The following is an 18,775-nucleotide window of genomic DNA, read 5'->3' on the forward strand; positions in this document are numbered from 1 at the left end:
GAAAAATTATATCGTGAATTAGACACAGAGCAAGGAAACAGTGGTTTATTATTTTAATTTTGGACACTACACCTTGTCCTTCGGGAGCACAAGCATAAATATACAGATACCGCAAGAATTTTTTTTCTATACACACCAATCATCTGTGATAGCAATATGAAGATTTTCAACATGGTAAGTCAGGTTCCACGCATGATGCACGCATTTGGGGTGTTGGTAGAGTTGCTGCAGATTTTGAAAATGGACAGTATAATGGGTTGCTAGTTGGAGATAGCGGATATGCTCCCTCCAACCACCACGTGACTTCTGTTTCTGAACCCCAAAAAGGAGCCGTAGGGTGCTACAATAGACCCCATATTGCAACCAGATATGTAATAGAGCGTGCCATCGTTGTTTAGGAGATTCTCATAAAACAATGTGATATTAACAACACAAATGTGGGAATGTTATTGTGCCTGCTGCAGCTCTGCAAAACGATTTGATAGAAATTGGAGATTTGTTTCACCCTGCTGCTGTGGAGGTGAATGACACCTGCCAATATGCATTTCACACAGAAGCAGATACTGCAGGCCATGCTGTCAAAAGGTCTATTATACTTAAGGGGAGTATAAATGTCGATTTTGGCAAAAAAATTAATTTGTTTTACTGCAGAAACATTATTTGGAATTTGATGATTAATTTTATGTACAATTTGTTAAATTTGGTTGAGTGGAAGTATATTAAATGTAGTCTTTAATTTAGTCAGTTGCATGGAACATTTCTTAAACTATTTCTCAGTGAAAAATTTATCTCTCAAGAATCATAGCATCCAGGAGTCGGCGGTATGATATAAATTCTAGTGGAACAACCGTGCTCCTACACTGGAAGGCCTGATGTAACAAATGGCTCTGAGCACTATGGGACTTAACTGCTGAGGTCATCAGTCCCCTAGAACGTAGAGCTACTTAAACCTAACTAACCTAAGGACATCACACACATCCATGCCCGAGGCAGGATTCGAACCTGCGCCCGTAGCGGTCGCGCGGTTCTAGACTGTAGCGCCTAGAACCCCTCGGCCACTCCGGCCGGCTACCTCATGTAACACTTGTGATCCTTGTCTAGTTTGTTCATATGAATATTTTTGGTATAACGACGACCTTAGCTTTTGAAGACACCGCTGAATGACGGAAAGACGATTAGGAGTAGTCTGCGAGATAACACCATCAATCAACTCTCAGAATACTTTGGTCAAGCCATAAGAAGCAATTAAAATAACGTAAATGGTGTGAAAGAGGCTATTCCATAAAATACCAACAGATGACAAGGCGATCCATAAGTTTTTTTCATGTGAGTGGCCTAAATATAAACAAGCTTAATCAGCTGTAACTTTAGATACTCGTTACCAGAGGCTATTAGAGTTTATAGAGATTTGGCCAATTTAGTCTACTGAAGAAATGTCTGACAGGGAAAACGCAAAATGTGACTGAATCATTCAACAATGTAGTTTAGTCAATAGTACCTAATAATGTATTTGCGGGTCCCATACATCGAAGCCTGATGTGCATGATGCTGCCCTCACTTTCAATAATGGTAATACTGGTAGACCGACGGGTTTGGAGGAGCTGGGAGTGAAGACTGGTTGGAATACGCGAACCATACTGGAGGAACTGGGCTATGAGTGAGTCGAAAAAGCTGAACTGCAATCCCGGAAAACATCCAAGGAGGCATGTTCTTTGAAGGGGAGGAAAAGGATGCATTCAGGCAATGTGGAAGATGACGAAGATTACAGTGCTTCTGTGTTTTAAATGTCGTTTCTATTAAAATGTTTGCTTTCATTTAAATCAATTTCTAGCTGCAATTTCTGGAAAACAAAATGTTCGAGACAAATGCCCTATACTCTTTATTTGTTTACAGCTAATTTATAATCCTTGTGATACTACACTTCTAGAATGTAGCGGTTGCAAGTATATTCCCAGTAAAATGAACAAAAATGTAAGGAAAAATGTAACAAAAAGGGGTACTCCAAGAATATACTTCAACCAAATCAGAGGAGTTACTACATCAAGCCTGTATAAGTAACATGCAAAAATTTTAAACTATGTTCCATGAAGTAGTTTCAGAGGAAATGGGTAATGAAATTAACAAAATTGACATTAGTTGGATAGCCCATTCATACTCCTCTTAATTATTTTAATTGAAGTTGCATCCAATGTGCTAGTAAAGTAACAAATTAGTGTGAATACTATTCCTTCTAAAATTAATAAGTAAAGCACTGTATTCTCACAACTACAGTGAATTATGACACGTTTTATTTACGTACAACATTAAATTATGTTCCTCTGTTTTTTCTTTCTTTTTTTCAACTAGAGGATTAACATTTTCAAATACTTCTTACTTCTGTACACAGAGTAATACAGCATAGATGTCTTGACTAGTTCTAAGAAAAACAAGATGTCTCTCTTATAATCTAGCTAACATGAATAAATATTAGATTGTGGTAATGAAAAAAATTAATTGTGCTGATCCCGAAATAATTGTGAAATTACGACAAATATTATGTAATGTGAGAAAAATAGCGTATTAACCATTGGACGAAATCAAGCATTTTAAATACGTTTTGTACATTTGTGTATATAAAACATATTCATATACAGATTCCTAAATTGCTCGAGCACTTGCATGAACGACTGGAACCTGAAGTTTGTTCCATTCCACTCTTGAAGTTTTTCGTTAATTTTCATTTTGAAGCTAAGCTCTTCTTCTAAATTAAATTCTTTCAAGCACCATTATTTCTGCATTTTATTCCTCTCGTATTAAAAGCATTAAACGCACTTTTAACGAATGAAGTTCGTCTTCCTTTTTTCAAAAACTTCCTGTTCTTCACTATAACCGCATGTTCTCTGCTTTTTTTCATTATTTCTCATAAGTTCCAAACAAGCTGAGTTTTACGACTGTGGGATAAACTTCCACCTTCATTAGTTTCATTAAAATCTTCGGAGTTGTTATCGTCATCGATGTTGCTTGAAAGGACCACATTGTTATCAGTTGTGTCATTGTCCTCAAATCCATTTATCCTCCGAAAACATGTGGGATCATATCTGCAACCATTTGGCTTGTATTATTTATCTTCGTCTCAACCACTCCACTGTCAGTGGACTCGCATCCTGATTTAGGTTTCCCGTGATTTCAATAAATCGATTCAGGCAAATGCCGGGGGGGGGTTCCTCTGAAAGGGCACGCCCAATTTCCTTCCCCATCGTTCCCTAATCCGACAGGACCGGTGACCTCTCTGTTTCGTCCCCTTCCCCCAAATCAACCAACCAACAACTGTCAGTTTGGAACTGTTCTCTACAACATTTAGCTTTAAGTTTCTTTGCTTCGCTTCTATGTCCTTCCAAATTACTATAAGCTCTTCTTGTGAGGATTGCGTTGTATTTGACAAGTACCCGTTTTCCATTTTAGCATGTTGAGATCGTGCATTTTAGATTCATTACTTCAACAAACCGCTCTCTTTCACTTTCTGTTTTTTTTTTTTTTTTTTTACGTTTCTGAACACTTAAATTGTCCTTGGCTACCTCCATTTGCTATTAGCTAGTGCGTAAAAAAATTGTAAATGGTGCCACTTCAATTAACACGTGTCACACGCAAATAATACAGACACTAAACTATAGATAGATGTGTATGTGTGTTGGGGGGGGGGGGGGCGGGGGTAAAGACTGAACAGTAGATTCCCCCATTACTAATACGCTTCTCTTATATAGCACATCAATCTTATCATTAATGCAACAGCATTTAGATTTTTTGAATTTGGATAGTCCTTTCTATCATTTAACACGCTAACACAATGCGGCTGTCAACAGGTGATGTAATTTTACGGGAGTCCATTTTCGAAAAAAAAAAAAAAGTGTTCTTTGCGGGCCAGAGCTACCGCTGGAGAGCGCTACAGTCGCAGATCGTGTTAATTGACACGTCCCGTGTGGCGCCAGCCAGTACTGTGTCTCAAGTTGGATTTCTCGTCTGCGTACACGTCAACGTTAGCTGCCTCATCCCGTATGAGGACGGTGGCTTCGACTCACGTGACAAGTGTAGAGACAGCACCTCGGGTGGACTTGTAAACGCTGTTAAACATGTCGATGACGTAAGGATGACTGTAACACGGGACAGGTGGTATGGTATGTCTCTCCAGCTGTCATTTGCTCGCAGTCTATTTAGGAACAGATAAAATGACATACTGAGGCCGCTCTTATGCTAGAATGCCGTTCACAGAACTCATAGCGTCAGTTCGAGTGCAGGTGTAGAACTTTCACGATTTACAGTGAGGTAACAAAAGTCATGGGATATCTGAAAATATCGTGTCAGATACCTACACGATGTCCTGACCTCAATCCATTGGATTTTTTTATTTTATTTTATTTTTATTTTTATTTATTTATTTTTTTTTTTTTTGAGGCAGCATCTCGACGTGGCGTGGACTCGATAAGTCGTTGGAAATAGTCAAATCATTTCCTCCAACTGTCAAGAATGTTCTTTTAGCCAATCGGGAGCCTGGTGAAACGGCGCATCGTCATAAATAAAAATTCGATCGTTGTTTGACTTCAAATAGCCTCCAAGTACGCGATCATAACCATTTCCAGCCAATGATCGGTTTTAAGCTGAACCATAGGTTTAAATCAAACATCACTACGACACCTTCTAGCATATTCTTCAATTAGAGATTTAGGATGAATAATTAGATTATTAACCGTTAGAGAAAACACTTTAGAACTATATTTTATTATTTATTCTCTAATAAGGTTAATTACAATTTTACTATTCAAGCAAACAAATTTGTTCTTCATAAACCAAACCTACTCAGCGAGAAACATAAAAACTAAAATTAAATTGATAATATTTTTATGACTCTTATCCTTAGCAGGCTTACCCCCATTTCTTGGGTTCCTACCGAAACGAATTGTCCATTCAATGTTAACACAGCCCACAGCTTGCACAGTGCCCTGTTGACAAAATGGGTCCGTGGATTCGTGGGATCCGACCCACAGTCGAATTCTGCCATCATCTCTTTCCAGCTGAAATCGGTACTCATCTGACCATGTCACGTTTTCTAGAGGACCGGGGTCCGGCAGATATGATCACGAACCCAGGAGAGGCCCCGCAGGCATTGCCGTACTGTTGGCCCATTTACGACAAATTTAGCCGCACTGCCCTAGCGGATACGATCATCGTACGTCCCACACTGATTTGTAAGCTTATTTCAAGCAGTGTTGCTTGTCTTTTAGCGCTGACAACACTACGTAAACGCTGCTGCTCTCGGTAGTTAAGTAGGCCGTCGCCCACTGTCATTGGTGAGAGATAATGCCTGAAATTTGACATTCGTAGCACACTCTTGACAATGTGGATATCGGAATATTGAATTCGATGACGATTTCCAAAATGGAATGTTCTACGCTCTAGCTCCAACTACCGTCGTGGCCACAATCACATTGGAAACCTTTTCACATACATCACCTGAGTACAAGTGACAGCTCCGCCAATGCACTGCCCTTTGATACCTTCTGTACGCGATACCACAGCGATTTTATATGTGTCTATCGCTATCGTATGGCTATTGCCCCTCAGTGTATGCAGAACAGTGTGTGTAGAACAAACAGGCGGTCTCCGAGTTGCAATTTCTTTGTTTATTGATGTGTGAAGGGTGCGCTATATTCAAAACAGGTAAGTATTACCAGGAAAGGAAAAATAATGAGTACCGGAATGAATTAAGTGAGAACAACCTGAGTTGCTTCACACAGCGTCTCTTTGACTGGGGGACGTATATTATCACTGATAAGTGGCTAACTTGGGACAAAGCGTACAGCAGATAGTCATTAACGTTAATCGTTCAAAACAGTGTAGTGAAAATATCAATAAGATTCTCTTACAGGACTTCCATACCATCAGGCACAGTTAATTGACTGAATATGAATTTTGAAATCTGTGTACCAGATCTATTAATAATTTCATTTCATTGTAAACTAGTAAATCTGTACATGTTTCCATTGGTTATGAAAACTATTAAAAATGCTTTAACTAATTGTAATATCATAACACAAAAACTATTTTTCTGGACATTTGACTGGGTTATAATGGAGCCCATTTTTGCCCATTTTCAGGCTCCGACACCTGGAGTTTCGTGCCAACAATGTGAGTATGATTCTTCTCTTGCAAGAAATGTATCGTATTTCGAATCACAGTGGGGAACTGTCTGCAATGTAAATCCAGCACGCTGCAATGTATTGTAGTTCGGAAAATTGGAAATTTGTGATAAATTCCTATGGGACCAAACTGCTGAGGTCATCGGTCCCTGGGCTTACACACTACTTAAACTAACTTACATTAAGGAACACACACACACACACACACACACACACACACGCACGCACACACCCATGCCCGAGGGAGTAATCGAACCCCCGACGGGGGAAGCCGCGCGAACCGTGGCAAGGCCCCGGATCAAGCGGCTACCCCGCGCGGCTTTAGTTCGGTGTATGATCATTTACAGTCTTTTTAACTGATAATATACTGAGGAAAAATAATGCAATGCCCTAAATGACTAAATTCAGTGGCATCACGGTATAATACCTACGTACTGAGTGATGTTGTGTTAGATATTCATTTGTCGTTGTCGTCGGCGCTCAGATGGCGCTGAGGACACCTGTCTGTGCACCATCAATTTTGATTCTGTAGGCAGCAACGGTGCTGAGTTCAGAGGTGAACTGTGTTTGCATTTTTCTGTTTAGGGTACACATATGCTCCACGGACGAGTACATACACCTGTTGAACAGCTGCAGCAACTTGAACGGTATAGCATTGTGGACCTGCGGGAAGTTGGGTGGACGTGAAGGTGGATTGCTGCACATGTTGGGCACAATGCATCGGTGACGCGTACTGCTTTCAAAAGTGGTATGTGGCACATTGCCACGCCTCTAGAGCAGGTGATGGACATCTGTGCAGTACAGACGCCAGATCGACACGTACTCGCAATGCGAGCTGCGGCGGCCGACCGAACGTCATCCAGGAAGGAAATTCGGATCTCTGGGAACTGTCTTCTGGCAGCAGAATTTTCATCAGGTATGCCTCTGGCCGGCTATCAGTGACAACACGACCCCCAAACGATGGCTGCGTTAGTGTCATGAACGCACTGAGTGAAGAGTGGAATGGCGCCCTGTTTTCAGTATAGGATCTATCTACACTCCTGGAAATTGAAATAAGAACACCATGAATTCATTGTCCTAGGAAGGGGAAACTTTATTGACACATTCCTGGGGTCAAATACATCACATGATGACACTGACAGAACCACAGGCACATAGACACAGGCAACAGAGCATGCACAATGTCGGCACTAGTACAGTGTATATCCACCTTTCGCAGCAATGCAGGCTGCTATTCTCCCATGGAGACGATCGTAGAGATGCTGGATGTAGTCCTGTGGAACGGCTTGCCATGCCATTTCCACCTGGCGCCTCAGTTGGACCAGCGTTCGTGCTGGACGTGCAGACAGCGTGAGACGACGCTTCATCCAGTCCCAAACATGCTCAATGGGGGACAGATCCGGAGATCTTGCTGGCCAGGGTAGTTGACTTACACCTTCTAGAGCACGTTGGGTGGCACGGGATACATGCGGACGCACATTGTCCTGTTGGAACAGCAAGTTCCCTTGCCGGTCTAGGAATGGTAGAACGATGGGTTCGATGACGGTTTGGATGTACCGTGCACTATTCAGTGTCCCCTCGACGATCACCAGTGGTGTACGGCCAGTGTAGGAGATCGCTCCCCACACCATGATGCCGGGTGTTGGCCCTGTGTGCCTCGGTCGTATGCAGTCCTGATTGTGGCGCTCACCTGCACGGCGCCAAACACACATACGACCATCATTGGCACCAAGGCATAAGCGACTCTCATCGCTGAAGACGACACGTCTCCATTCGTCCCTCCATTCACGCCTGTCGCGACACCACTGGAGGCGGGCTGCACGATGTTGGGGCGTGAGCGGAAGACGGCCTAATGGTGTGCGGGACCGTAGCCCAGCTTCATGGAGACGGTTGCGAATGGTCCTCGCCGATACCCCAGGAGCAACAGTGTCCCTAATTTGCTGGGAAGTGGCGGTGCGGTCCCCTACGGCACTGCGTAGGATCCTACGGTCTTGGCGTGCATCCGTGCGTCGCTGCGGTCCGGTCCCAGGTCGACGGGCACGTGCACCTTCCGCCGACCACTGGCGACAACATCGATGTACTGTGGAGACCTCACGCCCCACGTGTTGAGCAATTCGGCGGTACGTCCACCCGGCCTCCCGCATGCCCACTATACGCCCTCGCTCGAAGTCCGTCAACTGCACATACGGTTCACGTCCACGCTGTCGCGGCATGCTACCAGTGTTAAAGACTGCGATGGAGCTCCGTATGCCACGGCAAACTGGCTGACACTGACGGCGGCGGTGCACAAATGCTGCGCAGCTAGCGCCATTCGACGGCCAACAGCGCGGTTCCTGGTGTGTCCGCTGTGCCGTGCGTGTGATCATTGCTTGTACAGCCCTCTCGCAGTGTCCGGAGCAAGTATAGTGGGTCTGACACACCGGTGTCAATGTGTTCTTTTTTCCATTTCCAGGAGTGTATATGCGATTAATGGACGTACACGTGCATGGCGTAGACCTGGTAAACTGCTTATTCCAGAATGCATTCACCTGGGACACAAAGCAACCCAGGCTGTATGACATGGGGGACCATTAGTTACAACTCACGGACATGTTTGGTGTTTCAGTATCCTTATCAAGTAAGATAAGATTGCGGCACTTAATTCTTGCTATTTCTAACAATGAGTTAGTATTAATTAAATTAACAGCACCATGTAATGGTTCTTGGGTGTACTACCCCTGACGCTTAAATAACCGAACTACTAAGCCCAGCAGACGATTTTGAATAGAACTCGAAATGAGATATCTTCCTTTACAGTGTTGTGATTCTTACCCAATAAGGCCAGTATCTTGCCCCAAGCTACAAACCAATTATCTGTGGGAACCGTACAAATATTCATCTAGTGGGTTTGGAGATTAGCATCCTTAAACAAAGAAACAGACTGCCACGACGGTTTTCCATAAAACTTGAAATCCGTGATAAGGTATTGATGAGATGAAGACTGTTCGTTGCCACAAGCTACGCTCAAGTTACCTGTGTGAACCCCATCAACATTTTTCTAGTAGTTTTGGAGATTTGCTTGTTCAAACAGACGCACACAACGGTTTTGCCGTCTTGTTATTGGTATATGTAGGAGATATACAGGGTGAGTTGCTAACAATTGCCACCAAGATTAACTGCTAAAGTATGATAGGATCTGAAAATTTTGTGGGACAAAAGTTGCATGGGACAACGGAGGCCATAATATGACGTTGGTTTTCTGTTGCTAGGTCGAGTCGCGTCAGAGATATGAAGGTCATTTATTTTCTGATAGCGGCTATCTAGACGAATCCAGTAATGTGTAACAGTGAACGAGGGTCATAAAGGTGGCACGAACGTCTATTTATAGAAACTGTTCGAAGAGATGGCCATTGGTATCAATGCAGTGCTGCAATCTTCTTATCGTGGATTGAGTGGTATTCCTTATCATATCGGCACTTACGAAGCACATGGTCTGACAATTCTCTCTCTCGCATATCTTCAGGTGTAGTTGGAACAACTTTATAAACAATGTCTTTTACGAATCCCCACAAGAAAAACTCCAGAGTCGTCAAGTCTGGCGAATGAGCGGGCCACGACACGACTCATCCGCGTCCAATCCAACGATTGGGGAATTGTCTCTGTAACTCATTTCTAGCCATCAGCGAAAAATGTGCTGGGTACCCATCGTGTTGATGCCCCATCCTGTCCTTGTTCCTAAAGGTATTTCTTCCAATAACAGACCTAATGTTTCTTCCATGAATGTGGTGTATTTTTATTTTATTTACACTTCAAGTTCCGTAAGACCAAATTGAGGAGCAAATATCCAAGGTCATGCAACGTGTCAGTACACATTACAACATAAAAGTAATGACAGATAAAAATAAAATATTTATGAACCTGAAAATGTCAAGTCACAAGTTTAAGTAAACGTAGTCAACAATACAACGAGAATCAGCTTCATTATTCAAGGAACTTCTCTACAGATTAGAAGGAGGGACCCATGAGGGAACTCTTCAGTTTCGGTTTGAAAGGGGGTGGATTACTGCTAAGATTTTTGAATTCTCGTGGTAGTTTATTGAAAATGGGTGCAGCAGTATACTGCGCACCTTTCTGCACAAGAGTTAAGGAAGTCTTATCCAAATGCAGGTTTGACTTCTGCCGAGTATTAACTGAGTGAAAGCTGCTTATTCTTAGGAATAAGCTAATATTGTTAACAATAAATGACACTAAGGAATATATATATTGATAGGCCAATGTCAAAATACCCAGACTCGTTAAAGGGATCTACAAGAGTTTAGTGAGCTTACACCAGTTACTGCCCGAACCGACCATTTCTGAGCCAAAAACGTGGTTTTAGAATGGGAAGAGTAACCCTAAAATATAATACCACACGACATAAGTGAATGAAAATAAACAAAGTAGACTAATTTTCGTGTCGAACTATCACTCACTTCAGATACCATTCGAATAGTAAAATGTCAGCATTAAGTCTCTGAACAAGATCAAGAACGTGGACTTTCGACGACAGCTTACTATCTATCTGAATACCAAGAAATTTGAACTGTTCAGTTTCAATAATCATATGCCCATTCTGTGCCATTAAAACGTCGGATTTTGTTGAATTGTGTGTTAGAAACTGTCAAAATCTGACTCTTACTATGATTTAGCGTTAGTTTATTTTCTATAAGCCATGAACGTATGTCGTGAACTGCACTCTTTGAAACCGAGCCAGTGTTGCACACGGTATCCATCACTACCCAGCTAGTGTGATCAGCAAACAGAAATATTTTAGACTTACCTGTAATAATAGAGGGGACATCATTTATATTAATAAAGAACAGGGGTGGCCCCAACACTGATCCCTGGGGCACCCCCTACTTGATCGTACCCCACTTAGACCCCACATCACAGCCATTCTGAACACTGTAAGTAATGACCTTCTGCTGTCTGTTGTTAAAGTAAGAGGTGAACCAATTGTGAGCTACTGCCCATATTTCGTAATGGTCCTACTTCTGGAACAATATTTTGTGATCAACAGAATCAAACGCCTTAGTTAAATAAAAAAATAGGCCCAGCGTTCGAAACCTTTTGTTCATCCCATCCAATACCTCACAGAGAAAAGAGACTATAGCATTTTCATTTGTTAAACGACTTCTAAGGCCGAACTGTACATTTGATAGATAATCGTGTGATATGAAATGACCTATTATCCTTACATACACAGCTTTTTCAATAACTTTAGCAAACACTGATGGCATAGAAATAGGTCGAAAATTGTCTGCATTATCCCTTTCTCCCGTTTTAAAAGGCAGCTTTTCTACTGAGTAATCGTTCAGGAAACTGACCATTCCTAAAGGAAAACTTACAAATATTGCTAAATACAGGACTAACATGTGCAGCACAGTACTGTAATATTCTAATAGGCACTCCATCATATCCATGAGAGTCCTTAGTCTTCAGTGATTTAATTATTGACTCAGTCTCCCCCTTTTCTGTATCACAGAAGAGTATTTCTGACAACGATCTCGGAAAGGCATTTGACAAGAGAGTTATATGATTCTCTGTAGAAATTAAATTTTTATTTAGTTTACCATCAGTGCTCAGAGAATGATTGTTAAATACTGTACATATATCTGATTTTTCAGTAACAGAAATATTTTTACTGCGAACTGACTTTTTATCGTCGACTTTGAGCTGCTGACCAGACACTCCCTTCACAAACTGACCATATGGTTTTAATTTTATCCTGTGAATTAGCTATGTTATTTGCATACCACACACTCTTTGCCTTCCTAATAACATTTTAAGCACCTTACAGTACTGTTTGTAATGGGCTCTGTAGCTTGACTGTGACTACTTCTAACATTTTTATATATTACCCACTTTGTTTTACATGATAGACTTATCCCACTAGTCAGCCACCAGGGCTGCCTTTTACTACTAGTACCCCGTTTAGAACGTTCTAATGGAAAGCAACTCTCAAAGAACATGAGAAATGTGTTAAGGAAAGCATTATATTTGTCATCTGTGTTACTGGCGTTATAAGCATCCTACCACTCTTGTTCCCTGACGATGTTAAAAAACTCTCTATTGCTGTTAGATTGATTTCTGACATAGTTTGTAATTATATGTGACATTTGTTTCAGTAGAAAAGCCTTTTAGTATTAAAATTTGTGCATCATGGTCTGAAAGGCCATTCACCATTTTACTAACAGAATGTCCATCTAGTAACGAAGAATGAATAAAAATTTGTCTATGGCTGTGCTACTGTTCCCCTGCACCCTAGTTGGAAAAACACAGTCTGCATCAGATTATATGAATTTAGGAGATATACCAACATCCTTTCTCTTGCAACGTCATATACAATATTAATATTGAAGCCACCACTTATAACTTATTTCTGGTACTTTCTATAAAGAGAATCAAGAAATCTCTATAACTTAAGCAGAAATGCTCTGAGGTCAGAGTTAGGGGACCTATAGACAACAGTAATTAGAAGTTCAGTTTCACTAAATTCAACTGCCCCTGCACAACATTCAAATACCTGTTCAGTGCAGTGCCGTGATACGCCTATGGACTCAACCGGAATACTATTTTTTACGTATATGGCCACTCCCCTACCCCGCAATGAACTCCTTGAAAAACAGCCATCTCATCTGTATCCTGGCCTTTGAATTGTCAAATTATTTAAGTTGTGCTCCGATGTACCAACAATTTCAGAGACAACATCTATAAGCGGTTCACTAACATTATCTCTAATAAATCTTATATTTAGATGAAATATGCTAATTTCTTCTCTACTTGGAAACATGACGTCCTCTGAAGGTGAGCCCTTAGTTAGAGGGACTTCTTTTAAGCAGGTATACCTATTAATATTTCCTCGACAAAATAGGGACCTATGATTCTGTCCTACAGAGTCCCACACCATACATTCACCGACCACGGTTTTTGGTTTGCAACTTGCCGCAGCCAACATGGGTTTTCAGTTGCCCAATAATGCATGTTATGCAAATTAACATTTCCATGGCTCGTGAATGTAGCCTCGTCAGTAAATAAATTCAAATTAATAAATGTGTCATCCCGCTGAATTCTGCCCATCGGCAGAATTCAATGCAACGCATACAATCCGTACCAGTTAATTTTTGGTGGAGACTGATATGGTAAGGATGATATTTATGGCGATGCAGAACACGAACAACACTACTCTGGCTCATGCCTGATTCACTTGCGATTTTACACGAACTAACACAAGGGTCTCGAACCACAGTGGGAAGAGTACCAATTTCCGTTTCCCCGTAAGTAACTTTCCTTTGCCGGATGTATTTCCGGTGCGTTAAAGATCGAATTGTCCTCAATTTATCATACACATATTTAAATGTACGATGTGTAGGATGATTACGTTGAGGATATCTTTCAGCGTATAAGTCTCTAGCTCTCACTGAATTTCGTTTGAATTAACCGTAAATGAGAAGCATATCCACTTTTTCTTCGTAGGAATACCTCATTCACATTCGCTTGACTCGACGATACTTGTCTTACCGTTCTTGTTAGTATTGTATTGCGAAACCGTCGAATGGTGTTTACACTCAATGGTACGTTAGATGGATACGTCGTATTCGGCGAATATTTACTATTTGCACGATATACGAGATAACATCGTCAGAGCATGTGCTTCGGTAAGTGCCGCAGTTATAAGGAATACCACTCAATCCATGATAAGAAGATTGCAGCACTGCATTGATACCAATGGTCATCACTTCGAACATCTTCTGTAAATGGACGTTCATGCCACCTTTGTGACCTTAGTTGACCTTCAAAGACCTTACTGGTACGCATCATTGGATTCGTCTCGATAGCCGTTGTCAGAAAATAGGTACCAAACTGTTGTGTACATAGTTCCACGTATTCAGCGCGTACACAACTTTCCCACTAGAGCGCGCCCCACTAAGCACAACAGCGCAGGCGCAGCGCTCGTCCATCTCCGCACTACGAGATGGCGCTGCCTTGGAGATGGACCAAATTCTGCTTCCGCCGCTCCGCGTATTAATATGTAACGCAGCCAATGAGATTGCTGCTAACGTAGAACCTTTTCTCCTCGCGGATCACACTCGCGCAGTGATATCTGAACGCGCGAGGTATTATGACGAGTGTACAGACATCCGATTAGTCAGTCTGCATTTGTCTGCACCAGTCTATAGTCAAGTTTCAGTCTGCGCCTAATAAGATTACAATATTCCTGTACATAGCCATGAAGATAAATGAATAGACACTTTGTCCAGTATCAGAGATATGTGAGAATAAGATTAACGTACCAAGACCAAAGGAACTTCAGATTTTCAATTGTAAACAGCATCCAGAATCAAGTTACGTAATGTCTATGCTTTTTATTATTTTAATAAATGTGTGTGAAAATTAATCAAGTTCTGTTTAAAGTGGGTCACCGTCAATCTCTAAGCGTGCAAGTGGCATTTCTATCGTCTGACCTAACGGCAGAAGATAAACACACCACGATAAGACCACTCGCCTACTTCGTTAGAGCGACGAGTCAAATAATCTGATGGTGTGTGTACCGAAGGTCTTTCAGTACGCACACCACACAAATTATAGCATCCCATTAAAAAAAAAAGATGATCTTCATATCTCTGATGCTACCCCACCTAGCAACAAAAAACGAACGTCATATTATGGCCCCCATTGTCCCATGCAACATTTGTCCCATAAACGTTTCACCTACTATCATACTTTCGGAGTTATTTTATTCGGCATTAGTTAGTGACTCACCCTGTATATGTAGAAGAAGACAGAAGATACAAATATAGATTTATCTGTCCTGATAACAGAAGAGTCGAATTGTTGTGACAGTAAATCTATGTAGTGGAACTGGATATATGAATTAATTCGTACCGTTAGTCTCGTAACCTCACAAACAGCTGTTGGGTTTCGGCTTCAAGTTGCTCTAAGCGCTATTGGACTTAACATCTGAGGTCATCAGTCCACTAGACTTAGAACTACTTAAACCTAACTAACCTAAGGACATCACACACATCCATGCTCGAGGAAGGAGCCGAACCAGCGACCGTAGCAACAGCGCGGTTCCGGACTGAAGCGCCTGGAACCTCTCGGCCACAGCGGCCGGCTGGGTTTTGGCGTCGTCCAGTAGCCTCCTCCGCAGCGTGACGTCCTTGGCATTCTCTTCCTCCAAGTACTGGAAAACCCTTGGCCATCTGCCCTCTCCATCTTATTTTCCGTCCACCTAAAGGTTTCATCTCTGACACTTGGCTGGACCATCTCGCTCTCCTTTGTCTTCGCTACATCAACAACATGTGGTTCATTACACAGGATGTTTCAAAATTAGGAAGTTTGAAGGTATGTGGAATTTGTCATGAGGAACAAAATGAAGATAGGAATACGGGTCTGTATGTGTCATGCAACGAAACCACAGAGCCTCTCGATGCATATGGTGGTGGTAAGTTCCTATGGGATCAAATTGCTGAGGTCATCTGTCCCTAGTCTTACACACTACATAATCTAACTTAAACTAACTTACGGTACGGACAACATACACACATCCACGCCCGAGGGAGGACTCGATGCTCCGATGGGGGTCAGTCGCACGCACCGTGGTAAGGCGCTGAAGACCGCGCGGCTACCCCGCGCGGCGGTTGTATATGTACTTATGTATACAAGATGATTCGGTGATGATGTTACAAACTTTCAAGGATGATGGAGATGGGTACGTGGGTCAGTCTGAGGCAAGGGACCACTGCGTGGAAATGTGCCAGTCGAAAGTTATAAACGAAAATCATTCTTATACCTCTGACGTTAGAACACATGCACCGGTAGTGTCGTTGCTAACAATGTATGGCAGACAACTTTGAGAGGTGGTAGTATGGAGCAAAACAAGGAAAAGTGTCCGGTAAACACGGGCTCTAAAAGGCGTACCTGAAGAGATATGAGCACTTGTTCAACAGATGTGTTTCACAGTAGCGAAGTTGAACAATCGCTCATAGCTCCTGAAGTAATCATTTTAGAAGCCATACTTGCTAGACATTTTTTCTTCTTTTGGTCCATACTACCACCTCTGAAAGTTGACTGTCCTATAATCTTAGCAACAGCAGCACCGGTGCATGTATTCCACTGTCAGAGAGATATGAGAGCGATTTTCGCATGTAAATCTTGACTCGTTCGTTTCTTGGATATGGTCCCTTACCTCAGACTCATACATTTATCCTTCTCCATCATCCGTGAAAGTTATCACGGAATCACTCTGCATATACACACATACACATTGGTTAGTTGATTCAGGGTGAGGGGACTAGATGGCGAGGTCATCGGCCCCATCGGATTAGGGAAGGATGGGGAAGGAAGTCGGCCGTGCCCTTTCAAAGGAACCATCCCGACATATGTCTGAAACGATTTAGGGAAATCACGAATAACCTAAATCAGAGTGCCCGGACGCAAGTTTGAACCTTCGTCCTCCCGAATACGAATCGAGTGCTAACCACTGCGCCTCCTTGCTGGGTACACATGTACAGGTGCCCATGCCTGTAACATTGACGTTCTGTAGCGTCGATGGATGATGTTTCGGGACATGGGTGCCTATCCTCATTTTGTTCCTCAAAACACCAGCTACTTACCCATGAAGTTTGCCGGTGTAGTATTTCTGCCCATACTACAAAACTCGTCTCATTGTAGTGTATCCGTATTTCGGATCATCTTTAATGTCAAGTGGACGATAGCAATTTGTTGAGTAAATGTGGCACTATTGGAGACGCTTTTATCTTTCTTCCCATTTCTTGATTTTTATCATTTCCGGTTTTCACTAAAACCCACAGGTGTTTAAACTCATTTACTTCTTCAGACACATATAGGATTCTCGCCTTTTTGTCTTGTAATTTCATGCTGCCCTCATTAATTTTGTTTCCGCAGGCCGCTGTGGCCGAGCGGTTCTAGGTGCTTCAGTCCAGAACCACGTGGCTGCTGCGGTCGCAGGTTCGAATCCTGCCTCGGGCATGGATGTTACGTTAGTTAGGTTTACGTAGTTCTAAGTCTATGGCAATCTAGGGCACTGATGACCTCAGATGTTAAGTCCCATAGTGCTTAGAGCCATTTGGAGAGCGATTTTGTTTCCTCGTCATTTACCTTTAATCCCACTTACCATGCTTTTCTGAATAGTCTTTTTGTCGTATTTTAAGGTAATCTAGACTTTCCGTGAGTAATGTTACATTATCTGCTAACTCCCTCTTTTGCTTTATATGCTACACCGAGTGCATCCTATAATGTTATCTCGAACAAGAGTGGTGATATTCCATCTCCGTGCATGACACCTGTTTTTATGTCGAAAGACATGGAATGTCCATCTTGCTTTTTCGCTTTCTCTTTCGAGACTTCAAATGTAGCTTTTACAAGATTTGTAATCTTCTTTGGTATTTTATACTTTTCTGTTAATTAATAGAAGATTAAATGTCGCTTTCAAAGTGATTGGAAACTGTGCTACAGAACTTACTGTAGACCCCAACCAGATAATAAAGAGAGGCCGCAGAACTTGTAACATAATGGTACATAGGTAGTAGAACAACTATGGATAACCTATCGGGGTGACGAATGTGACTTGTGTTGCAGCCAAAGTGTCGGACATCCCGCGAGGTTACCAGTTCGTGCCTGGTTACGGGCTGGTGAAGCTCTACCGCACGTTCAAGACGTGGTGGGCGGCCAAGGAGGCCTGCAAGGCTGATGGATCTCGGCTGGCGATCCCGCCAGACCGTAACGCCGTCGACGGACTGAACCAGATATTCGCCAAGGAGAACGGACTCTGGTGGGCCTGGGTTGGCATCTCTGACGAGGCCAGAGAGGGCGTATTCGTTGGAGTTGACGGTAAGAATGACATCGATTGTAGCTGTCATCAGGTGATTAGTACGTGAAGGTGAAACATAACACTTTAGACTAACAAGATTACCTGCCCATCCGGTTGAACAGTACAGTAGTGGAAATCACTGTAAATGCAGCGTTTCACGAAACTAATAGTACTATGTCTGAAGCATACATTTATCGAATTAACTGTGAAAGTAGTGGACTCACATAAGACATTAATAATCATGGTGGAATTACATTGTTCCTTTCATAACACAAGAAATAAAATAAGGCGTTTGCATTTTCTGTATGGGAATGGGTATACAGGCACGCACTCTCCTGTTGTGTTATTGCCTTGTTAGCACTTTATCTAACCTCCGTTCTTCCTAATTACAATAAAAATTCTCTTTGCCTTTGATTGTGTTAGGGTTTATTGTTCTTGCAGGGAAATTGTCTCCCACTCTTCTCGTATCCTGTTTTCAGCTCACATACGGACTCAAATTGCCATCTATTGCGAAAAGCACATCTTGAAAATACTCCCCAAAAGTTTTCCACGGGGTTAATATCTGGGCTACGTGCAGGCCAGAACAAGACATCAATACTTTATTTTCTAATCACTTTTTTGTTGTAGCAGGAACATGCACAGCAGCATTATCTTCTTGAAATGTTAGACTTTCGTCACCTAGGTCTTCATAGATTCTAATGAATTATTTCTTTAGCACCTCAGTGTTCAACTAATAAAGGCCTGACTTATC

At 42.1% G+C, this 18,775-nt stretch overlaps 1 protein-coding gene across 1 annotated transcript in view; it reads left to right on the plus strand.

Annotated features, from left to right (window-relative positions):
• LOC124595240 (macrophage mannose receptor 1-like) overlaps window positions 1-18,775 on the plus strand; it is a 77,514-nt gene that overhangs the window by 27,372 nt on the left and 31,367 nt on the right. The window contains exons 3-4 of the mRNA XM_047133899.1: window positions 6,129-6,159; window positions 17,793-18,044. Coding sequence (XP_046989855.1) covers window positions 6,129-6,159; window positions 17,793-18,044 — 283 coding nt within the window. The remainder of the gene's footprint in view (window positions 1-6,128; window positions 6,160-17,792; window positions 18,045-18,775) is intronic.

The sequence above is a fragment of the Schistocerca americana genome, chromosome 2 (genome assembly GCF_021461395.2).
Source record: "Schistocerca americana isolate TAMUIC-IGC-003095 chromosome 2, iqSchAmer2.1, whole genome shotgun sequence".
Lineage (NCBI taxonomy): Eukaryota > Metazoa > Arthropoda > Insecta > Orthoptera > Acrididae > Schistocerca > Schistocerca americana.